Below are 26746 nucleotides of genomic sequence, written 5' to 3'. Positions count from 1 at the left end.
TTTTTAACTAATTTGATTTGCAAGTAATGATCTTAACCGAAACCAATAATGTTCACCTACGAGTATGCTATATTTTATTATGTTTGTATAACTGACTGATTTAAAGACTGAAAAATTTTTGTTAACTGTTAGTTTAGGTACTCGTAAATACGTTTATTCAAGTCGTTATCTTTAAGTTTAAAAATTTATTTAAAAGTTTTTTTTTGTTTGTAAATGTAGGTTTATTATCGTAATTTAACAATTAATTTGGACTTGTGTTCTTTGGAAAACAAGTGATTCAATTGGAGCTCCAGATATTTATGGTTATTAATATAAATGGTTATTCCTTAAAGTACACGCGACTTTATGACTTTTGTTCCTTTAGTTAATTATTAAGTTATAATTATCCTACTAATATTATAAATGCGAAAGTTTGGATGTCTGGATGTTTGTTACTGTTTCACGCAAAAACTACTGAACGGATTTTGTTGAAACTTTACAGTATTATTGATTATAACCCAGACACATTATAACATTAATAAAAACCCGTGTTTTTATTAAATTTCAACCGATTTCAACAGTTTTAATTAAAAGACTCGAGACCCGAGAAAACTCGAGACTTTGGCCTCGAGAATTCCCGAAACTCGAGAAAAAAAATAAGTCGAGAAATCAGAAACCCTATTGAATACGACATTTAATTGTGCAAATAAAAAGGGAAAAGGATTGTTAAGTTATGATTGCTGGTTTATACAAAACCAAGTAATTAAAGTATGAATAAAATTGGTTAATTGGAGTAGAATATAACGACTGTCAAGAAGCTGGTCCAAGCCTATTATTGTTACTTGCACTATTGTTTTACTATTATGTCTCGTATGAGACCTTTAGATAATTATAATAATAACTCTATAAGTAAAGTTGATAGGTACCAATTTAATAAGAAAGAAAATGGTGGATATTCACCTGGATAACAACACGGTCCCTTTAATTTTGGATTAAACTTAAAGAAACAAATTAAATTGCTACTTATGCGGCAAAAGCTTGAAGATCCCGTTCATGTAATAAACAAAATCAGTGTTTGCTTGTTCCCATTTATCAAAAATTCCTACCATAAAACTAAAGTTCTTCTTAACATTTCTCGTCTTATTGAGATAGGTAAGTACATATCGCTAATTCACTAGGTGATCTCCCACACACTGCAGTTACTTGAAGTTAGTACCGTCTCTGGTCTATCGTAATAAAATTAGCATTATTTTCACATAACTTTTATTGCCTCAGACAATGCGATAAGCAAACAAATGTCCCACAAAAATCCTATTCTTAGATGGTGTGGGTTTTTTCGCAATTTGGGGGCGTAAATGAGCGGCGCTCTGACCAATGACCGCTGGGGGAGGGGTGATCCCTGATAAGGACTTTCACACAAAGCTTTGCGACTTCTTAAGACAGTTTTGTTTCACGATTTTATTGGGGACTATATCGTAAAAAACTATTGTTTCTATACAGCTCTTTAGAGCTCTCTTCAGGAAAATTATCTTTAACTTTTACTCGGTAGAAACGCTTAAAAAACGTAATTATATATTACGGTTCTATCATTAAACAAAAAATCTTACTAAAACTACCTATCTCAAGTTGTTGTAACTTTCGGAGAGGTCCTACTTTGATTCATCCTCTAAAGATAGCAAATTGATTAGTAACTTATAACTAATTTCAGAAACTTTACCTGGCGATAAAATGCCTTGTTGCGTCACGCACGTGCCAATATCACAACGACAGACGAAGGTGCTGTAAACTCCTCGCCTAATCATAACATAAAACTTTTGTAACGCATGTAACCACGAACGTAACAAATCACGTCACGCACGATGTCAACTTAAAGTGGATGGAACAATAAAATTTCAAGGAACCTCGCAAGAAATACCTCGGAACACCTCGGCTTCCGATTGGGCAATTCATTTTGGAGTCGGATCATTAATTAATTGGCGTCTGCTGCTTTTTACGAGTACTATAAACTCATCCCGCGTAACAGCCGCGGCGGGTGGCGTCGTTACAGCCAACTTGTGACGTTACAAATTGCTATTTACGCTCAAACGCGGAACCATAAAAATTGGTTGGTTTTACAACACCCTTTCGAGTAATGGTCATTCAATTAGGTACTTCTGGAAATCATTTTCCTAAATTAAATATCCGTGAATGGAGATTGCACAAAAACATTGAACTCGCACGATTTGATCGAGGATTCCATTTTATTTGAAGCTTCTTTCTGCAGGCAGAAAATCGCCGCCATGAAGTGGCATTGCCATCACTATTTTACAAGCTCACACCTCGGGTTATGAGCGAAGGAATGGCACGACCTTTTTCCGACAATCTTTCACTTCATGGACCCAGACGCAAGTTAGTGTATATCATCCCAATTTTGTTAAAATTCTTACCCGCACGTACAAAGTTGCCAACAGCCCAAAATCTTTGAACTGAAACTCTTCAAACCAAGAAGAAATAGACTCTATCTTTGCAGGAATAGTTCATACCACCCTACTGCATCTACAATTTACACTAGATATTGTGCATACTTATTTACCTAAGGACTCAAAAAAATGGAGAATGACCACTGTGAAACTGTATGATAGGAAACTGACGATAGTCGGTAAAGTGCAGTGCAGTTTTAATGCATTGTTTAAACATTAACTTCTATGCCGTTTATTTATTACCTCAGCAACCTTTTGTCGATGACTTCGCAGTACCGTACAGTTACGGATTAATTTATGATGTTGACCGCAACCGTTACTCAACTATAACCGACCGCAAGACCGACCCCCGCCCACTTTGTTTGCTAAGCACCATCAATAGGGCTTTTGTTTTACGCATATTTAATGCCTGCCAACTGCCAGAAATTAAACAAGCTTTAGGTACGAGCCTCCGCCCGAGATGCTCGGCTGTTACAAACCGCAATCACTTTTACGACGCTTTTTGTCAGAATACGCGGTTTTATTGTCAACTGTTTTGTTTAAGGCATCTAGAAATTAGGCAGTAAAAGGATTGTATTTGCCAGGGAGAATAAAATAACGTTTCAAATTTTAATTTCACCTAATAAAATTTATTTTAAATCATATACTTAAATGAATTAATTCTCAAACTCTTAGATAGTTAAGAAATGCATGACACCAGATAAACTTTATTCCCTGATATTCGTAACTTAGGTAGAATAGCATGAATATCCTCCTAAGCTAGTAAAACCGTTACCTACGTAAGACGAATTCACTTAAGTTACAACTATTACGAACTTGCTCCAACTACTTTAACCGCCGCACAATAGAGTTAAATCACTGTTACGCGTACTAGCATTGTCACCTGAAATCACACATCCCCTGGAATCCGGAATACAGGGTGTGCGCATGGAATGAATTATGGAGGCGTACGTAACCCCGCGTTCTGAAGACGAATGCGCGCAATCCTGCGTTTTGAACAGTTTTAATAGACGCTTTGTGTGCTGCATACAAATTGGGGAAAGCCAGGCACGGATGGAGGATCTGAAAATTATTTTGAGAAAATATGTTTTTCACTGTAGTACCTACCTAGTTTATTTTCAAACTCTATTCTTAGCAGATGTAGTCTGACGGTAGTTTTCATTCTACATGAAAGTCCTCAGAAACTGAGTGGTACCTAAGATACGATTCTAGACTACCCTATGCTTGCAGGTTTCAATCGCTAATTATTTTACTGTTATTGTATGTACTTTGCTACGTGGAGTGATCTCGAATTGAATATTCACATCAAGGGAGGTTGCCCCTTTCGCTGGCCATCGACTACTTATATGAGAATTGTAGAGAAGTAAATATAATTTTGTAAGCATTTTCTCAGCGCTACATAAGGCACAAAAATTCATGGAATTGTTCGAGCAAATTACGTAACAAAATAAAATTTCAGTCTTTTTCTTGATTCCAAGCCTGTCCCAGTGTCCCCGAGCGCCAACAGTTAGCAACACCTGACTATTTGCTTCTTCTGCGACAACGCTCGACAACTTTGCCGTTAAAATAATTCCCCCACAGACGTTCTTCGAATACCAATAACACAAAAGTATGAATATTACATTTATTTAAAAACAGCCTAACATGATAACAATTTAAATATTCGCATCGCTCAGTCAGGTACATTGTTACTGTCAAAAATATGCGAATTGTGAACGTAAACAGTAAGTACATTCCATAATACATTATATCATACAAATTGTACAATTTCAACAATAATTCAACGTCAACAAGTCCATTTCAAAAAATATGTTTTATTACTTACGTACGTATCACCATTAGAAAAATAATACATATTATATTACACAATATTTTACACATTTACATATACGTCTGCTATTTCAACAAGATCACAATTTGATTCTTCTATGTTATCACATTTTTACTTTTAGTACATTTACTAAAATTGAGGTTTAGTTGCGTGCGATCTAAAATAAAACCTAAAAGCTTTTTTTAAAGTATTCAATTTTTATCTATTACTCGAAAATAAAAGTGTTATTTAGACATATGAAATTTTCAAACAAGTTATTTATTTATTTGCAATTAAGTATAATAGGTATACGGAACCATCCGTACGCATGTAAGTATGGGTCTAAGAAAATGTAAAGAAGAAGTTTAGTATAGTACTGAAATAAAGCTGAAAGAAATTAGGCTGTTTACTATTCAAGATAATATCAGGCAGTCCCAATATTGTTTTAATTGTTATAAATTAAAAATTAAAATGCTGATGTATGAGGAATGCCTGCTTCTGTGAAAATTCTAATGTTACACACTATTATAATATTGTGCGTCAAGAACTAATCATTTAAACAAAATTATTACGTATAAAATTAAGATATTTCGATTCTATTACCTAGCACCGATGTCAAATATTCAATTTATAGCCCGACCAGGAACATAAAAACCCTCGCCATGTTGCGGAAAACTAATGGTACTAATTTCTTTTAATGGCAACAGTAACTGAAAACTTCATTGACATGTCACCTTGCATGTCAGTCTATTGCTGTCAAAGTGTAAACAAACTTTATTTTAAATGTGCGCAATTGATTTTGTGAATTAAATTGCTAAAATCTTTTTATAGTCGTGAAATAAAAGTGGTTCACAATGTGTTAAAGTATTTGTCGAAGAGAAATAGGTACTAAGGGTTCGGACAATATTTTCATTGAATAATGTTTCCGACAAAGGTTGTCAAATTGACTGACATGTTTATCGCATAGTACAGTCCACTATGAAAATTAGCCGTGGTTTGTTTAACTACCTATTTTTAAAAAAATTGTCACTTTCTAAGTGTTGAATTTTATGGAATTGGGAAAAAAGTACCGAGTTTGAAGCGTTCATGAGCAAACATTGCAGTTGAATATTCAAGTTCTGAATTTGATTATTGATGAATAATAAAATAAATCCTACTAGCTCGATTGATGGTTTCATTTAATTTATTTAAACCAGGTTACCTCTAATAATATTTTTTCGTTAATTTATGAAAATATCAAATTAGCCCGTAATCCTGAATCCTGATACATAAAGTTAGCCTATTAATTTAACACAGGTACGACTGTACTCAGTGTTGCACTATCAAATGCAATTGACGCGCCTCTATGTCAGGGTTTTTATGTTCCTGGTCAGGCTATAGTTGCATTTAATACAATTTTATTTCTATTTAAGTACCAAGAATACTGAGACAAAAGATTTTCGAAAAATACTATTCCTTTTCCTACTAACTAATATTCAAAATGCTGCAAACCTACAACTAAAGAAATCTTAACAAATCTAATACCAATTAAATTGCTAAAAACTAAATTACTTTCTATCGAATAAATAATGAAGCTAATTATAAAGCCAAAGGCTTTTTTTCTAACAAGATGGCCAAAATATTGGATAATAATTTACTTAAGTCATCTAAGGCAATCATCTAATCTTTAATACGGATATTTTTCAAGATTCAATTTGTAAACAATTATTTTAGATGGCAGACCGCACTAACTTCAATTAATGTCCTTAATTTCATGATGTTTATTACCTACTTCATTAAATAAACCTACAGTTATTATAACAATATTATAATACACAAATACATACATATTTACAACATTTGTACAAAATCTATTATAAAGATTCACAAGATCTCGTAAAGGTCTCAACAAACATTGCAACAACTATAAAATTTAGGCACTTTATAGTTCACTAACTTGGTGTCAAATGAACACCAGTACATTGATGGATTATAAATGGATTGGTCCTAGTCCTGAATATACAGTCAGAAAATGGAAAAAACCATCAACATAGTATCGATATCGATCCTACTTACTTCTCACATACATCGCATAAAGAAAATAATTAGTTTCGTACATTTATTGTACTACGTTTAGCTCCAAAAGTTGAAGCATTTTGCTTATTATATGAAATAAATACTTAATTTTCAGCTTCACCGTCTTGTCGAATTGCCATTTTCATCTACTGGCCTGGCCGTTCATTTCAATCTGAAATAAATAAAGTTAAATATTACAAATAAGAAAATGGTATAAGTACAGCAGAAACAAAAACTGTTTTACATCTGTTACTCCTGCCAATTTATCTTAACAATTGCAATGATAAGTTATTTGTTGCTCTATCGACACTGCTTGTACTATAATATCACTGAGACAAGATACACTAGAATACACTGGAGTTATTTCTCTTATAAACATACAAGTACTTTTGGAAAAGGAAGCTGAAACAATATTAACAGCATTATTGTGTTCCGGCAGTTAGAGATAAGATAGCCAGTTCCGCCGTGGTCGAGGATTCCGGGTGAAGCTCGCTTCCACCTTCGGCCTGATCGTCACTTACCATCAGGTGAGATACAGGCCAAGAGCTTCCTCGTAGTGGATTAAAAAAAATCAGGAGACAAGGAAACTTTTACCATTTAATACTCTTTCATACCTTATCCGCACTCCTCGCCATGATAAGCGGCGAAGATGGCCTCGGAGACTCGACTTTTTGCGCTAGCGCTCTTCTCGTCTCCCCTGCCCTTTCCCTGGCTTCCTTGGGGAGTATCTTCCAGACTATTGGCGTGAACAGTTCCTGGTCTAACTTCATGTCAGTGTCTTTGTCGAAGAACCAGCCCACTAACGCGCCAACTGTCACTGTAGCCAGGAGACCGAGCGGCGCTATCCAGTGGTACGAGAAACGGAATAGGGGGAATATCGTCTCGGGATTCTGTGGGACAATGAAGTAATATAAAAAATAAGAGTAGCAAAGATTAAGTGGAGGGAGTGCTTTAAGTCATAAGACTCATTTATTTTTGCAAATAGACTTTTAAAAAGCACTTTTACACGTCCTAGTATGAACCCTACCACTGCTTCGGGACAATAAATAGGCCAGTGCTGAAAAGAAGCAGCGCAAGAAACTCAGTCACTAATAATAGTCATTTATCAGGGTCAATAACAAAGTTGAAGACGTCTAACAGTAAACGTTGTTTAATCTCAAGAAGATCCAACAAAAGACATAATGAGCTGTAACACATGAGACACGATAGATACTTGGACGATGTTGTATCAGAAAAGAAAGAAGAAAAGAAAGAAAGAAAAAAACATTTATTTGGTACCAAAAAATTAAACAATAAGTACAATCAACTTAAAAAGCAAAATACATTGTACCAAATTGGTCTCTGCTCAGTATGAGGTCATAACGTACTGAAGAGCACGTTACGGCCACTGGTATTCTGCAGAAACCATGAAAGAGGGGTGCGTGGCCCACAGCGAACGTTACAACTTACTACAAAATTTGACAAATAGAAGAAAATAAGTAAGTGTGCATTAATTTGTGCTATTGAGCACCTTATAATTATGATGATAATCTAAGATGGTGCAATAAAGGTTTATGACTTAATAAATATGAATATTATGTTAAGGTATTTAAAATAAGTTTGAGAGAGAAAAGATAATATGAATAATAATATGTATTGAGTGTAATATCATTTACTTTTAATGTTGGTATGTGCAGTTTATACATTAAGGCAGGTAGGTAGGTACTTTAAATATTCTTTTGGATAGATAGCAGATGTAGCTTGAATTTGACTTTGAAGGCTCTGACCGTGACACAGTTACGTATTGGTGGAGGAATGTTGTTCCAACATTTTGTTGCCAAGTACCTGAAGCTGCCACGAAAAGCGGCGGTTTTGTAAGGAGGACATATCAATCGATCTGTAATGCGTGATTGGCGTTGCGTGAATTTTAATTTGTTGAACAGGTAGGGAGGACTCTCGTAATTTACTACTCCAAAGAGGAGGCTCGCGAAATGCATCACTCGCCGTGACTCCATGTTAAGGAGGTCACTTCTATTTAAATATGGGGTCACGTGTGCTCTGCGAGGGATGGAGAAACAGTATCTAGCACACGAATTCTGGACGCGTTGAATCAACTTCTTAGTACGACCAAGCAGGCAACCATCAATTACATACAATCATAGTCATCATTGCTTACCAAATCATTCTCGAAGACGAAAGACGAATTCCTCGCGCACTCCATAGTCAGATTCAAGGGAGGGGCCCTCAGGCCCTTGGCAGCTGCAGCCTGGGTGCCCAGAGATACTGTCCCAGCCACGACGGCCCCCGCGATGCCCCCCGCGATGGCCCCCCGGGGGCCCACCCACCAGCACATCATACCCAGCGTGAAGATACCACAGGTAGCGCTCGCGGCGATAGCTGATAAAGCTGTTGCTACGCCTGTAAGAAAACCACGGAAACACTACGTCACACTGAATTCAATTTTAAGAGCCATTTCACAAAAATATTCCGCGCGAATTTAGGTAAAAGCTGTCAACGCAACGTCAAAAGAGTAAAAAGAACGCTGAAATGGACAAAAAAATCTTGAGCCGTGACCGTATTAAGACTTGATTTAAGTTATTATTTTTAAGGTAGAATGAGGTATTCAAACTTGATTAATTAATTTAAATTTTTAATAGAGTTTATTAAGTCTTTTATATTTCGATTCATAATGAAACACGAATAGGTATAATATGTAAAATATATATTAAGTACAAAATAAAGACAGTCACATAGTGAAAAATAAATCTGCCCCCTTACAGCTCCATCATCGGATCCTGGATACGAATAATGAAACACGAATAGGTATAATATGTAAAATATTTTAAGTACAAAATAAAGACAGTCACATAGTGAAAAAAAAAATCTGCCCCCTTACAGCTCCATCATCGGACCCTGGATACGAAATATTCGTCAAGGCGAATCACACAAGCCCAAACTCCATAAGGTTCTATTGTTTTGTTACGGAGGTGGCCATTGCATCTTCTCCAGATCCATTATCAGACAGAGCTAAGAAATAAATAAATAAATATTATTATAAGTAAACAAATAACTAAAATAATTCATCTTACCATCTTACTTTTTACTAGTCTTACTAATATTATAAATACGAAAGTTTGTGTGGATGTCTGGATGTTTGTTACACTTTCACGCAAAAACTACTGAACAGATTTTGATGAAACTTTACAGTACAGTACAGCAGTACTAGGCAGTCTGTGTTCAACTATCACTCGGGTCGGACGTTCCTATCGCAAGACCTTTGGTTCACTCAGTTCCGATACGACTCTAGTGCTGTGTGTAATTATTTTCGTTAATACACTGAGTTTATTAATTTCTACGAGTGGATTTCATTTTGCCTGAGACCTACACCATGAACCCTGAACCAGAAGACCCTGTCGCCAGCGACAGCGACGCTCATCCATCCCTGGCGTCGACCAGAATAACAATGTATAGGCTATAATTTATGACGATCTGTGACAAACTAAATTTCAAGCGGGTGAAGCCGCGGGCAATACTACATATTTCATACTAGCTTTTTGCCCGCGACTTCTTCTGCGATGAAGTGGAAAATGGTTCTAATAGAATTAAAATATTCTAAGAAAATCAATTTTGTTAAATGATTATATTTTTTGATATAAAATCTACACATCATTATGTTTAAATATTTGAATACTTACAAAATTATGAGATCTTTCTAAAACAAAATTAAAACACTACACCTGCCGCAGATTTCTTTGTAAACAATGTTTTTTTGTTTTTCCTTCAGGTGCTAAAATCACCAGGCTATTGTGTGCGCATACTCTGGAGTATTCCACATACAACTGGTCGTCGGAGAAGCATAGATTTCCATTAAGTCTACTCCCGCTACCATATGGAACTCCGCTAAAACTCGTGAGGGCGCCAACACTTGCTTTTGTATCGAAAATTAGTATGAGCAGCTGCGCACGCGGTTGCCCGTTGCAGGCTCTATGCAACCACACTATTTTAAACCGTGGTCCCTAAGCATGAGATGGGAAACTGCACTCTCTTGAATTCTCTTGAATTTGATGGTGTTAGGGGAATCCTAGGAATGAATACAGACTTTCCAATGGAATCTCCTCATCAATATTGCGAAATTGCAAGTTGCAATGCAATGTTACGTTTTCACTTGTTATTTTATTGTAATCTTACCTTGATTTTTCAAGTCAAAATAAAAAAAAAATTAAATCAAAAGTACTAAGGAATATTTCATTGATATCAACTTAGAAACAAGCACAGATCACAGAAACTAAAGGGAAATGTGACAAGGGACAAATTGGAACATATTGCTTGTGAAAGCAATGATGACAGTAGCGACGTCATTATGTAAACAGTTTATATTGCTTGCATAGTACTAAAGATTATTCGAACGTTGAATACTGATACCGCAATGGATAATGAGCACATAATTTGATTTCTTTGTGTGTGTGAATTTCTAATACGACACTGAGTTTCGAACTCAGCGCATTACTTAACATCTCTCTATATTTCTATGGAACCAAGTTATCTCCAAAAAAACATTCCACACCTTTTTAGATTAGTCAGGTAATAATTTTAATAAAATACGAAGCACGTCATTATCAATAAAATATATGTATATTTTAGAAGTTAATAAATTATGCATAAAATATAAACACTAGAAGTTTAGTTAAATCGTAGAATTTCTGAAAAACAAGTACTAAAATCGTACTGAAAAAAAAAAGTATTAACATGTTATCTAATTTATTTATTAAACGTCGAATTTTACAAAGATTTTGGACTTAAGTTTTTGAAAATATTTTATAGCCTACATAGAAAAAAAATAGGATTCTAAATCGTGAAAGAAATTTTTTTTCGGAGCCTATTGCCTCCAAACAAACAAACAAACAATTAAATCTTTCCTCTTTTATTAGTATAGATTTAACAACAAAACAAAACGCTTCTTTTTCTTCTTCACGAAACAAAACTCAAAGCGGATAAATAAATAAACAAATCTTTGGACAATTTCACAGCGCCATCTAGTCCAAAAGTAGGCAACCAATATGCTTGTGTTAAGGGTGCTATCATAATGGATATACTTTTTTATAATTTATTTATTAAATTAAATACATGGTACCTACATATTATACATAGTTACACCCAGATCCGTCAAAGAAATTAAAATTCATCATTTCAATTTCTGCTCGGCCGGCCGACTCGAAACAGCCTCTCGGCATAGTATCAAATGTATTTGGTCGCCGTACAAATCACCGCTTTACGACACGAACGCACGTAAACGTCACGGCGGGAAAAATGACACAGGTCCTGCCTTGACGGGCGCTCGCGCCATACTAATCGATGTCGGCTTGCGCATTGTAATTTATACTCATATTCACATCAATATTTTGACAAAGTGGTTACTAATATTTAAACAATAACTGTAGAAATTAATTCTACAATGAATATTCTTTATTTTGGGATACTTTTATTGCAGTTTATGCTGTGTTTTTAAACCAAAAACCACGATCAAAATGTGACGTTAATCTTCAAATTTGCCAAATTATTTTTAGATTTTACTCAATAATGGTAATGAAATTCAAGAATCTATTTCATTAATGGACTACAAGAATATATGTCCGATGATTACTATATATTTTTAAGCTTATTATATGAGCATAAATAATAGATACAGGACTTTGAAAATGAGTCTGCGGCAATTTTTTCGTAAAATGGTTGTGGGAGATGGGGCACTGTGAATTAAGCAAAAGAGTTTTAGTAAATCCGTTTCATTAATGGTCAACAACAAGGATTGACCTATCTTTCGCAGTTATTAAATAATCTCTGGGTGTTGCTTAAGATAGTAATTCATGCTTCCAAAATCTTAGAAATTCGCACGAAAATGTAAAATGGCTCTTAACATCCGGGATGTTTTTAAGTTATCTCAACAAGTCATGGATTTTGACGATTGTAGGTACTTTGTGCATAGCAACGTTTGAAGTTTGATGCCAAGATAATCGCGATATTGATAAATAGATATTCTTAAATAACTTGCTCTAAACATCCTTTTCATATCAAATACTCAGCAGGAGACGGATTTACAATTCTTCAAAAATTTATAATCAGATAAAGTAGAGAACTGAATCATACATAAGTTAGGAGATACCAGCTAAGTGCTGTGACATAATATATCGACATTCTATGTTCATTTAAAATACGCAATAAAGATTAAATTTAGCAAACGTAAACGCACTTCGTTATCAGAGATAGCGTCAAACAGGATTTGTTGGTTTACGCAGATCGATACCACCAAATTAGATTAAAATTAAGCCACTACCACACAGCGTTCTCATTGTAGGTAACTTGAGTCAATGAACTACTGTAAAATCCTACTGTAGAGCTACAGAGATTGGCATTATCTAAGACATAAATCGTCTTATGATTTTATTAAACATAAAACGGAATAACTAACGTTTTATCGGTTTCCAAGCTACGGTAGGTACAGTAGAAACTCTGTTTTTAAGAATACAAGGAATCCTTCTTCTGATATTAATTCACTTTGTTTTTCAATTTAATTGAACCGTTGATCAAAATTTTGAACACCGCACAAAACATAATTATCCAGCTGCTGACAGCTATTTTTATTAATTCGCTGGTCCATTGAGCGAGAGAACATTTACACCACACTTGTCAAAACATGGTCTCTACTCGAGGACCTGCTTAGTTCAATTTTACGACAAATGAACTGCCCGCTGTCACTTTAGTTTTCTATATTTTAGGACTGAATAAAAAAACTTCAGGGAATGTTGCATTTTAAGGGAACTTAAAGAAATTACCACTATAGTCAACTTACCAAGGACACCACCCAGCTTGGCAATGACGATGAGCATTACAATGGAAATGATGGCCAACAGGCCCGTCACCAGGCGAGCTATGATGCCCTCCGTCAAAGGCTTGAGGTGTATCCTCAGCCAGCCGTGCATGATGTCCTCAACGGCCACCAACGCGCATGCGTTTAGGACTGCTGATAGCGAGCTGAAAATAAGGCATATTGTGACAAATGAGAAAAAATAATACACAATCAAGTGCTTGGTCAACTTTATCACCAAATTGTCTCATTGAAGTGATCGTGAACACGTGATTATTATCATATCCACTCAAATTGTCTAGCAGCTAGAACGGTTAATCGTCTAGCTAGACTCTACTATTCTACGACTTCGCCAGACTATGACACGACAGTCAAGTGTTCAACAGCTTCATTTGTCTTAACTGATCAGTTAGTTGAATCCACGAAGTATCAGACAAGTGTTCAGAACTTCAGATGACTTCTCAAGTTCTCTTCTATAGCAACCTTTTATCATAAGTTACCTTAACCCCTCTCCAAAGATGTCAGCCAACCCCGGGAAGAGCTGCTGCTTTGAGATGTAGGTCAGCCAAGTGTTCAGACGACTTCTCATCAATAGCTATAGGTTTGCAACCGTTTATCTTCACGTACCTTAACCCAGCTCCAAAGAATCCAGCCAGGAACACGCCAGCTAGCCCAGGCAAGTGCTGCTGCTTAGAGATGTAGGTCACGAAGGCTGGCAGAAGCCTACGTCCACCAGAGGCGCTGCATAAGGACTGCACCCGCCCTGCACCCATACTGCCCGGGCGACCAAGGTCAAGCGACTTCCCGCTTATAGCTATAGGTTTGCAACCCTTTTTCTTGACGTACCTTAACCCAGCTCCAAAGACGCCAGCAAGGAACACGCCAGCCAGCCCCGGCAAGTGCTGCTGCTTAGAGATGTAGGTCACGAAGGCTGGCAGTAGCCTGTCGTCCACTAGAGGCGCTGCACCAGGACTGCACCCGCCTTGCACCCAAACTGCCCAGGCGGCCAGTCCGCACCACACGCATAGGGAGATCGCCAGTATGGCTCCGATGCAGAATATGCTAATCGCACTGGGGTATGAAAAAAATATAAGATAGTTATTGTAATTGGGACAGAACAAAACAAAATGCTTCATTTGGTTGTTGGTGTTGTTGGTTTATTTTCCGTTTCATTAATAAACTAGAAGTACACTACTAAAATAATTCCCTTGTTCGCGTCGCGATAGTTTGGTGTCTCTCTTTATTGTTTTCACACGTCAATGAGTAGGTGAGTATTTACGATTTCATGTTGTTAAAATGTTGTCATTCACACAAGCTGTCTTAGCAATTATTAGGTACGTATAATACTCGTAAATAAAAAAAATAGCAATTCGCAAAAAAAAATAGCAAATTTATTTATCCTTAGACCGGTCATCTTTTAAATAATCCTTTTAGATTGATTTTAAATCACGCAATCAGCTCGCACGTCGTATCGGAATATTTCCAAAAAATATATCAACACAAAAACAAGTTATTTTAATTCATGATTTAACTTACTATCGTTCGAAATACATTTTCAAAGGTTAAAATAGGTTAATTAGTCGTAAACAAATTACTAATTTCCCTGTCAACCCCGTCCAAGTAAGCTACATATACATAAACATGTGTTGTTGAAAGTGCGTTGTCCACAATATAGTCAGGTTTTCAGGGATAGAGCAATAAATTATATTTATAAATAGTTACCAACTACTTATTTCAAGTATGATTAAAACGGTTGTTATGTAACTCAAATTAAAGCTAATAAGCACTAAATAAACTAATGATGAAGGTCGCGGGAAGAGCCTGGATGCGGGGAGCGCATGACCGGTCAATATGGAAATTTGGGGGAGGCCTTTGTCCAGCAGTGGACGTCATTTGGCTGAAACGAACGAACTAACGAAGCACTAAAAGTTACAAGACACTTACGCAACAGCCTGTCTCCTCGAGGGCAGCGAGATGTACCGCTGCACCATCGTCTGGTTGACGGAGTTGAAGCACGTCCAGTACAAGAACCCTCCCAGGACTGCGCCCCATCCCGTCTGTCGCTCGTAGGGGGAGAAGCTCCAACTAGGAATACAAAATTGTTCATGTTTGTCTGTATATTTTTAATGGGTTAGTACCTCAAAAGAACCCTATAAAAGGTCTACCAAACTATTTTAGGTACTTAACCCAAGTTATTTTGATAGAAAGGGTAAAGAAATAAAAGAAGCATAGCTCTAAGTGGCAAATCTGATTCCAACTCGCACTTAACCTTTGCCGCCGTACAAATGCTGCATGGACAAGTGAAAGTAACCATCGAAAAATTATGATCGTCAGTTGTTCAATCTTGACCATCACGGTTTTTTACTATTTTAACTGACTTTTTTTTAAAAATCATTTCAGAATAATTTGATTGACGGTCACCGTGGACGCCCTCTACTCCATCGGACATTAGCCAAGAGTCAACAACCAAAATTGATTGGCAACAACAAAGGTGTTTGTTTACCTTATTCCATGTTTAATCACCAAATATATTCACACACTTCAAAATTCCTTAGAAAAGTGGTCTTTAGAACTTGTGTTTCGAGCTAAAGTTAGAAAGAAACTATCAGTTATGTAATGATTCTTCATTTGAGATATTGTTTATTTTGGTTACGATGCCTTTCTTAACTTGGTACCACACCGGCTGAAGAACGCATAAAAAACATTATTTTTGGGACCAAGTCTCCAAAGCCTAAGAAATCCGTCATTAATAAAAAAAAATCGATATTCTTGTCTTGGGGAAACTTGACTATGTTCAGCAGATACATTATCTAAAACGATAATGTCGATAATGATCATTTCTGACTTTTTGTTCTGCACTTACTTAGAAAGTTCTATCCTCCCCGAATCGCTGGCTATACTAAGCACAGCTTTGACCCCACCCACGGCCAGGGTCCCCGCAGCGGCCACCAGGATCACACCTATGAACATCACCCCGGTCTGCACCGAGTCCGTCCACACCACAGCTCGGAGACCACCCTAGCAAACAAAGATGTCTTTTGAATATTCCTAATTATAAATAAACGAATGTGCTATACAAAAACAACTTACTATAAGATTATATAGAATTGTAACGGCTTTTCTTTTTTCTTTTTTTTTTCAAAATAAAATTGTCATAAAACGACTCTACCATTCAATAATAAAAAGCAATCGAAATATTTCTGTAAAGACGGGAAGTTCAACAACACATTTACATTTGCAATGCAGATGTCCGATACTCACTAACACTGTGTACAGTCCACAAATGAGGACCATGATCCCTGCAACGGCGAATACATTGAGTCCCGTCACTGAAAAGAAAACAAAAAAACATCTGAAGATCGCATCGGCGGCAAAAACGGGGAAATAACCGTGAAGTGCAATACTATAAACACGATAAGCAGCATTTCTCGCCTAAATCCGCATTCGCAAGTCGTACAACGCGATAAAATAAGGATTTATAGATATCGCCTATTCTTTGGTGTTTTTATCTCAATATCCTTAACATTGAGCGAGCTAAAGTACGCAAAAAGGCGCAAATATTGCATGAATAATTACCGGCTTATGCAATTAGGAAAAGGTTCTAAATTTAGCATCATGAGCTGTATTTTTCTAAGAAGGAATGCTATTTTTAGTCATATTCAAGTTGACGTTGTTTAGCACATAAGCATTAGATAACATGTTTTTGATATGTTTTCTACCACACGGGAAGCAATCAATCACTGTTATGTAAAACTGCGTCTAAAGGTTTAACGATGACTTACATTGGTTAAATGCTAATGCTGGAACATACACGACCATAGGAAGAAATAGTACCTGGAACAATATTATTTGTACATTAAGTAGCTGCTTACATAGCTCTTTAAACATTATCCTAAAGCGACATCTTCAAATCATTAACAACTGAGCAAATACCTATATTGCATGCAAAGAACCATTATGTGTTCTGAGGCAAAAGTACCAAACAAGATGTTCTATCAAATAATGGAATCATAAGTAGGGGCAAATAACAACCGGTCAAAGTCCACGAGGACAAAGTATATATTAATTTGCTGGTAAACAAACGGCAGGCATTTGTTTCATCCATCTTAAATTGACCAATTGAAATAGTGACATGGGAATAAAGTTCACAACTGTATATTATTCTATTTCCTAACTCCAAACTCGATCTTGTGCTATGCCACCTAGATAACGAACAATCCTACAAAAATATTATTATTATTATTTTATAAATTAACAATGACGTTATTAAACTTCTGTTAGAAATACTGACTTGCGTTCAAAACTTTACATTTGTACCATGTGGAAATCGAATCAGCAACCACAGTCGGGGTTGCAGTCCGTAAATCAAACGGCACATTATTCACGATATTACGAGTACAGTGTGACAGTTTGTGACGTATAACACTTTCATTCATGTGTATCTCAAAATAAACCATCGATAGATAACATGTGATTCAGGAATGCATACAATTGGCACCTACAGCATCATGCGAGTAGTAGTAAGATTAAATACATCGCACCTCGTGCGTGAGCGAACGGCACATTAATGACTAAGAAAGCATTACAATCAATTTTATTATTATCTTAACTGTAAATTAACTGCTCTGTGATTTATGAAAAAAATACTGCGTTCTTTGCGTGTTGTTACTTTCCAAATGCTACTTGTTTAAACCCTAAAGGCAAATATACGAGGCTCTACCTTTCTTGCATACGGAAGAGTGTCGCAAATATCTACGTAAGTGACCTCTTTAAATTGCGGTCAAGGCCCATGAAGTCGGTCAATTTATATATTAATATGCTGACGCTGACTTAACACAGACAGCCTAAAATGATGATCCTTCATGTAAAATTTTGTCAGTGATAAAAAAATATCTGCATTGAATATAATTTTAAACGTCATCATTGACGTTGGTGCAAAGTAAATAAAAATAGGTAACTAAGTACGAGTACATAATGTGTATTGACTCATGAATCATTATTAATGACAAGATATACACAAATCACTGTGTATATTTGTTTGTTGCGTTTTTCATATTCATCCTTTTGAAAGACTCGAAAAAGACTTTCTGGCACCTGCGAGACACAAATGCGGGTGAAACCACGGGCAGAAGCTAGTAAGAGTAATACAATTCTTACTAACAATATTATGATACCTGCCTGTCAGCCAGAATTTCATTGGATCAATTCTGAGATCAAATAGTCATTACGACTGGCGGCATTATGAAAGTAACATCCACTACAGGTATTGTTTTACTATTTTTTCATTTTTACACCTGCCTACCTAATAGGAATATCATAAATTCCGGAAAATAGTCCTCTAGTTTCCAACTGAAAAGCAGTTTTAACTGATTGCTTAAAATACCCTCCTATCCCGTACCCTTAAAAATATGTAGAGCTGGCTGACCTGTGAGAATATTCGGTAACTTAGATCAACGTGAACAGATCTCCTCAGATGTTGAAGTACCATCGCGCGTGTTTTGTTTATTAGTATAATTTTACACAAGCGCATAAGTATCATTGTTCACCACATCTAGGCGCCTTCCAATAATGCGGCAATTGCGGCGGCCAACGCCGAACAATTGACGTTCACACGACACCGGTCAAAGTCCGTGTTGCAAGTAGCTGTAAGCAGAGCGAACGACCTACAACAACATTAATAAGAATTGCTGATTTTACAACGCTTATTGGAATAGAATCCGCTCAGACAACGCGGGGTGTTGACCTTATACTAGCTGTATCCTGGTCGCAACGGCTGTGATAATATTTTCATTTGCAATATTTAAAGTAGAAAGTGTGTTGATGAAGCAACTTGAGTAGATAGCTACTGCCTACGCTTTTCCAACTTGTGATTGATTGAATTTCAATATTTACACCAATTTATTGAAATTCAAGACTGAAAGGTATGAGCGGTCTAAAACTCTATCTAAAGAATCCCATGGTCATAAAAAAATCGGGCAAAGTAGATAGTAACAGATTTAGACACGACAACACCTAACGAAGTGAAAGTAGATGTTTTCAATAGATAAATCATATTCATAACACTTAACAAGGTTAGAAATCTCTTAGAAGGCATCTTATCTCTAAATACACGCCTACCTATATTAATTCTCTGATAAGAATTAAGTAATTCATAGCAAAATAAATCAAACAATTTCGCATGCCTACAATCATTTATAATCAACTTGTACTTGACTGGTATTTATAGTATATCTATTTAAGTAATTATTTATCTAACTATGTCAGTAGTTCCATAAAAACCTGAAAACAAAATTGGTGTTCTGATGAACGATTTTGCATTGATCGTCATAAGCAAAATAGTTATAAGAAAGTAGATGTATTGGAGTACTTTTTGCGAATAATAAGTTACCTAATGTGTTCAAACATGTTTCTAGGTAAATAAATACCCCTTATTTATTCTGCTGATGATGTAATAATATGAAATGACGCAAAAGTAGACAAACATCATTACAAAATTCACAGACAAGATGCATTTAGCCGGTGTATAATATCTGTAAATAACCTGAAATTACGTGGACTAGGTTACAAGTTAGTAACATTTAGTTAGAGGAAAACCAATCTATTTATCAAACATTCATTTTTTACTTCACAGGCGAAGTTCATGTACCTACTTGTATAGTATAGGTACACTTATTAAAATCACACTCAAAATACAGTTTTTACCAGCCAAGGTGACATCAATTGTGGACTAAAAATAAATACGGTGCTTACCTCATCTAATAGAAAAAGTATTGAAGCTACAGCACGGACGTGCCGATTGAATCGCAGCTCGAGATACTGTAACAATACAAAACTAAATTACTTATCCTGCTAATAAATATGAGGCTTGTATCAACTCTTGTACAATCCCAAGAAAAGCTATAAGTTTAGTAGAGCCGAGCTCTCTTTAGTAACGAGCCTCTCGGTTACTAAGGCAAAGGTCTTTAGTAACTAAATCACTTTAATTTGCTGTTGTTGACAAATTATGATGTACAGCAGCAAAGATGTCAGCTTCAAGTAGTTCGTGATACTCAAAGTAGTCAATAAGTTCGCAACACGTCTTAACAAAGACGTTATTGAAATAAGGTTGTGTTGTCAACTTTTTGGCCACTTTGGGTGTCACGCACGAACTATTTTACGCTGACTGTACGTAAGTACATAGCTATAAGACCTATGTCACATAAAGCATGTAACACGTAGCAGCCTTTAATATACCCTTTGGAACGATATCAACAAGTATGCAAACTAAAGGCATCAATGACCTTTATTCACACAGGCTACGTATATTAAACTTAGGAAACCAATCCAACCGGCTTCCTTTTTTGTTGATGGTCTTTGTTAGGTATAACCTAAACACACAGGTTCAAAGTACGATTAATTTAATACTTGTGTACCTACAGCAATGACGGAGAAGCGACGGACACAATGGTTCGAGCTTTTTAAGTTAAATAAAAAAGATATTATAAAAAAAGGTATGATGTCGGTACTCATAAATAAGCGCCAGTAAGCATATTAAAATAACAAGCTTATCAGAAGACAAAAAATGTCAAAATATTTCATTTTTCCTACCGCATACTCGTACATTGCGGAAAAATTGCAATTAAGTAACATAATGATTATGATGGATTAAGTTTTTAACGATGCAGTTTGTTACTGTGCAGCTTATCGGTATACAAAGGGAAATAGGTAACTATTAATACAGTCGAGAGCACATCAAACTATACATTTTTGTCGCATAATAATACCTATTACAACTACATAAGAAGTCACAGTGTTTAACTGGATGTGCCGTCGTCTGTACAAAGTATAATAACCGGACAATCTCTTCACAGTCAATGTCAAGGAAAAAACGATGATTAATTATTCTTTAAGATGCGCCTTCCTATCTTGTATAGTTCAGTCTGTTGAAGAGTACCTTAAAACGTTAGTTTTAGCTGATTTTGAAGCATAAAATAATAGACATCCAAAAAATTTACACGGAACTTGAACTCTATTTTAAAATTATATTTTTGTATTCTACGCTTTAAAGCTATTAAGTTTAGTTATTATTCTTAACGTTTCAGTCAATTTTATGAAATAACATTTTACTTTATCTTAATCAATGACAAGGTACATCTCGTCTGTAACTGAAATGCAATAACTGCAGGCTGACTAATACAGTTAACATTACAATGTTTGTTTTCCTAACAATAAAAATAAAATAAAAATGTTTCATTTTCATCAGAACAACATAATTACTTATCGACTAACGCTTCTAAACAATGAAAATAACCGGATCATAGAGCAATGGAAGGAACCTGAACAAACCGGATAATGAGAACCTAAGTAGGTTAGGTTAAGTTACAAACTTTATGAGCTTTTGGTCGCTTTATAATTTGTATGAGGAGTTGGCCGATGCTAAATCGATTTAACAACCAGACTAAACTATCGGCCAACAAAAAATCTGCAGTCTGCGGGAAGTTTTAGATAAACCTTACCTCATATGAAGACGATAGCCTCAAAGTGCAGAATACTGGCAGGTACACCGTCACCACGACGACACAGCTGAGAGCCACGCCCACTATGACCAGCCAGTACTGGGTGCCGTAGTTGTAGATCTCCGCGGGGGTTCCCAGGATTGTCACTCCAGAAACATAACTGGGAAAAAATGTAAAGCTGTAATATTTACCTCCACGAAAATTACTCATAGAGTCTACATACATGATTATACAACCCCAGGATTTGAACATTGGCCAAAAAAAACTACATACATAATATTCTCTACATCCGACTATCAGATTAAAACGGACTATACAATACTGTCCGCTGTAATTAATAAAAGAAAGCGTCTATGGTGAGACAGACCATAATCTTAATAAATTCATAATTAATAAAACCAAGATTATTGACCTCGTAATAACTAGAATGATTAATTTCGTTATCAGTACTAGAATACTAAGTCACGGTAAGTAATCTGGCGATGCTATAAAACTTATCATTATGTTAATGGCAATAACTTTAATCTTATGAGCTAACAAACACGTGGAAATCTCACTGTCATTACATCCAGAGCATAAATAAACATTTAAACAATTGTTAATAATTTCATTTTAAGATAATTTTAATCTGTCGTTATCTTCGTACGTCTGGCTCTTGTATGTAACCTTGGTCTGACTCTATGCAAATAGACGGGAGAGCAATGTAGAACAATTAAGATATTTTCTTTTGCTCTACTTCTGGTCAACGATCCATTCATGAGAACATTCGTATTAAATTATTGAGATTTATCTGCCCCACCCTTGACATGTCCATATAAATCACAAGCACTTGCGCGGAAAAAACCGAAGGGTCACGCACAGCGTGTTACTTATTTTTTTACAGCGTGTAACATCTTACGTTACCATATAAGTAGAGAAATCTTTACTCTTTTGACAAGTTTTGCCCTCCCTCGTGATCCACGACATACTCGTAATAATGTTACTTAGAAGAACTTTTAAGACTTTTTAATTAGGGTAGTTTACATCACCAGTCAATTGAAATACTTTTTTGAGCTATACCGTAGTACTTATTATTATTCTGTGGCTATACCCAAAGTTTTTTATGGCTTATTAATGTAACCAAAATTATTGATGAACTGCCCATTTGTGGAGAAGGAAAATCACTGCCTCAAAGGCATTTATCATCATTACACTCTTCATTTCATTCATCACTCACCTTGCAATAAGTGACATAGCAACTGGGAATGTGGACATGGCCTTCCCACCTAACAAGTAGTCCTTGATGTCCACTATCGCCTTACTCCTGGATCCCATGGCGCTGTACCAGATGCCGCCTGCGCAAGACGCCGCGCACAGTATCCCGAATGCCACGTAGTCCCCCACCCCGAACCCCCCTTCCTTCATCGTGAATGCCATGATGGTGTGTTGAGTTTAACTGCAACAAAATTTTCAACAATGATTTAACTGCTACATAGGTAAGCTCAGTTCGAGGCTTGGTAAACCAGATGTTGTAGTTAATCTAACAGAAAAGTTCCTGTCAGGGACTTTAGCCACAAGTGTCGCAAGGGATGAAACAACAGGCCCTAAAAATCTTCTTAGGCAAGATATTAATTGAAACAGTGGTCAAAATTCATGGGATGCGGATGCTTCAGATGCGGATGCGGATAAACAGTCTATTTCAAAAGTTATAAGGGAGATATCGCAATAATGGTGCTACACATATTATCGCAAAAGAATTTAAAACATGAAAAATCCGAGTGCTTCAGGTGAAAAATGTAACACAAATGTGCCTAACAGTCGCCTGGTAAGGTTTGGGTTCAATTGCCGTATGAGGTAGTCGAATTTTTCCACTCTTTGTATTACCTAACTCTATAGCGCACATATTTATGTATACCGCATCGTATGTAGAGACAAATACATCACTATTTTTATAAGCATTATCATCGCAAATACGTATGTGTACCAAGTTCCTATGTCTAAATGTTAATGTATGTAAGACCTTTTAAAAGTGGAGATTAATTGATAACTCTCTGATAAGCGAATTGACGTGAAATTAACAACAATTAAAGACAAATTAACAACGTACCGAAGTACAGTTTGCAAGATTGTTATCTATGACAATGATGAAATGGATTTTAGAAATGTAAGTACTTATGTACTTCCAAAAATAAAAACTGCTAGTTCACCGTGACCGCTGCACGAAATGCATTTAACATACTACGGCAATTTAGTATGTATTTTTTTTTATTTCTACGCATTGATTCCTGTACAGCACAGCAAGTAAATGTTAAAATTTCACATGTGAAAAGAAAGAAAATAGGGAAATATTTGAAATAACGTAATCCTGTAACTATTACAGTTTTGAGAAGGTCTCGAATGTTCCTTTTGAAATCATTTATCAAACGAAATGGAAAGTTTTTTAAAGTACAAAATATTATACTGGAACTGGACGACTCGCGACCTTGTGGACTGGTTTTGGAATGTGGAATTTTGCCACAGATCAGATTATGCATCGAGACAGTAGCTGATGACAATTGCTCATTTTGAGCCAGTTCTTAATATAAGTCAGTAGACTGAACGACAAATTGTAGGCAAAAGAATATAAGTAACCAAAATAACGTCAGTTACCGGCAACAAACTGTTTTTTTTTTTTAAATAAAAACAAGACAGCAAAAGCCGTATTATGCGACTTATCCATTATTAAAATAGCTCATCGTTATTTAAACAAACTATGTATTAAGCAACAAGTTGTTAACAAAATGTCAGATTAATAAAAACCAGTTGAATTGCCTACCTACAGCTAAGATTAGTCAAGCATTGAAACCTGATTACGAGGAATCACATAGTTTTTTAACGTTTCTGGATTTTTAAATTTTTAGGCGTTTATTTATTGTTTTTATTCTAAGCTGACATTTTACCGCAAAAATTAATTAAATTAAATATTTATAACGTATTTTTAGAACACATCTTCCTTTGCAGCACCAAACAATATAATTACCTACCGTCATAGCCAACATAAGTACCTTCAGTGTCTGCCGCGATAGCGAATACATACAGGCACATGAAAGTACCAACCCCAATAAAATTTTAGTACAGAGTTTAATTCATAAAACGAATATGAATGAGATATACCTTTATAATCATTGTGATACTAAACTTCGCAGCCAATATTGCTGATGCTTTCCAAGAAATTCGTAGTTTTTTCCCTACAAATGTCATTCAATAGATTAATGGATCATTGGGCACTCCATCACACACAGCTTCACAAGTTAAATATTTATAATGTTTCAATTAATTCAACTTTAATGAAATAATACAGTTTGATTTGTTTAATCACCAAAATCAACGCAACATCACAATGTCACTGTCACAAGTCTGCTGACTGAAAGCGAAAAATGTTAGAAAAAGTCTGAAAAGAAGAGATCTGACTAAACTATTAAAGAAGTTATGGTCATCGAAAACCAAGTCGAAAACCCATTTTACTGAAAATATTACCATTTTCTAAGAAGTAAATGCATAAAAGCGGTAAAATCAAATAAAAACAATGAAATTCTTCGAATATAGGTATGTACCTTGAAACAAGTTGAAACATGGCTATTGATAAATCAATAAATTAGCAGTTTTTATGACATTCTATTCTTTGGTAGCTGAAAATTAAAGAGTGCGTAAATTAACAACGTGACCTACTCGTATTGAGCTGGCCCATTTAAGTAGAACTTAGTGTGAAGTTTATTATCAGGCGAAGCATTTCAATGGCAAACATCGAATATCATTAAAATATTAAATTAACATAAACCAAAACTAAATACATACAAGCCAAATGTTATAAGTGTGTAAGCCTTGAAACAACGTAAAAGATGCGAATATTGCCGTTCGCTACTAACCAGATTTTATTGTAGGTAGTAAGTAGGTATGTCCGCTAGGTAAGTAAGTAGCCGTTTAATTTGCTGTTACGTAAATACAAATGTTAGTTATAGTCCATAAATAATATAATTACGTAAAATCCACGTCCATAATCTGTGTAAACGTAAGTCATATAAACTTTATGATAATTATTCAATCGGACAATGAGTTATTAACTCCAGAGTTTTAAGTTGTTTAAAACTTCATTGATTTTTGTGCACATTTAAATATGATTTAAATGTGCACGCCTCCCTTAGATAGTACCTAAGTACATTACGGAATAATGTAGGTACTGTCTAAGGGAGTCCTTTTGGTCCTGAAAACTTGCTGAAACTGTCTCACTATATTATGTACCTAGAAATGCCTGTAACCTACTTAATTCGTATATATAGTCAACAACAACATACAATTTCTTTGTGCTCATTATGTCAATTCCCGAAAATAAAATATATGAAACCACAAGTATTATCATAATTAACAGATACTTTTACGCATTAATGTATGGTTAAGTATCAAAAACAGCTGACTAAACAATGTTTGTAACTGAAAAAAGAACAATTGAATTATCAGTCGTCCATTAATTATTAACTTGTAAAAACTAACAGCATAATACAAAACAATGAAAACCAAACTAACATTAAAACAAAAGAGTAAACTAATTTACCTGTTGATCAGATCTTCAAAGTTACCGCGCGGAAATACACTTGAATAGTTGGCGAGTTATGGTGGGTTGCCAATCATGCAAGGGCATGCAATAATGCTGGCAACGTCACCGGACTGGTAGTGCACGATCACATAGCTTTACTTTCACCACAGAATCCACGGCAAATCACAATAATGTGAAACTAACTATGCGAAATACGTACGACAAACTTTACACGTCAAATTTTCCCGCGCACTCACTTGTCAATGTCATTTCACAACACAAACTCTGGTTACTCAGAAAAAGGCACATAATTTATTAAATCTTGACAGGACGAGGTCGTGCTAGTCCAAAGTATAATATTTATCGAACACTGTCTACGAGTAAACCAACTCTCATAAGATCGCACGTCGGTATGTGGTATATCAGGTTTATTTGTGACGTGCACTTTGGTAGCAAGCAGTCGCGAATAAACTTCACACTACTTCTAAAGTAAAAAACAAGCACATGGCACGGAGTTCTTTGGTAAATAAACGCACGATAGCGACACCTAGCGACGCATTA

The 26746-nt window shown here is 35.6% G+C and overlaps 1 protein-coding gene across 1 annotated transcript; it reads right to left on the bottom strand.

Annotated features, from left to right (window-relative positions):
* Positions 1-4048: 4048 nt before the first annotated feature.
* Positions 4049-26704, bottom strand: LOC135087982 (sodium-coupled monocarboxylate transporter 1-like). The gene is made up of 13 exons (XM_063982856.1): positions 26204-26704; positions 22853-23071; positions 21637-21796; positions 19892-19957; positions 16924-16975; positions 16403-16470; positions 16005-16159; positions 15086-15226; positions 13988-14212; positions 13127-13308; positions 8459-8700; positions 6918-7193; positions 4049-6475 (listed from the first exon to the last, which is right to left on the bottom strand). The coding sequence occupies exons 2-13, from the start codon at positions 23050-23052 to the stop codon at positions 6446-6448; spliced, it is 1797 nt and encodes a 598-aa protein (XP_063838926.1). The 5' UTR covers positions 23053-23071; positions 26204-26704; the 3' UTR covers positions 4049-6445.
* Between the last annotated feature and the right edge of the window lie 42 nt (positions 26705-26746).

The sequence above is a fragment of the Ostrinia nubilalis genome, chromosome 3 (assembly GCF_963855985.1).
Source record: "Ostrinia nubilalis chromosome 3, ilOstNubi1.1, whole genome shotgun sequence".
In the NCBI taxonomy this organism is placed as follows: Eukaryota; Metazoa; Arthropoda; class Insecta; order Lepidoptera; family Crambidae; genus Ostrinia; species Ostrinia nubilalis.
Note: the sequence above shows the minus strand (reverse complement) of the source record. Positions and strands in the feature narration are given on the sequence as shown.

Coding starts and splice junctions, on each gene's coding strand:
- LOC135087982 (XM_063982856.1), bottom strand. CDS start 23,052: ATGGCATTCACGATGAAGGAAGGGGGGTTCGGGGTGGGGGACTACGTG. Junction 19,958..21,636: donor GGCTATCGTCTTCATATGAG/GTAAGGTTTATC, acceptor GTATTGTTACAG/TATCTCGAGCTGCGATTCAA. Junction 16,976..19,891: donor TACTTTTTCTATTAGATGAG/GTAAGCACCGTA, acceptor ATATTGTTCCAG/GTACTATTTCTTCCTATGGT.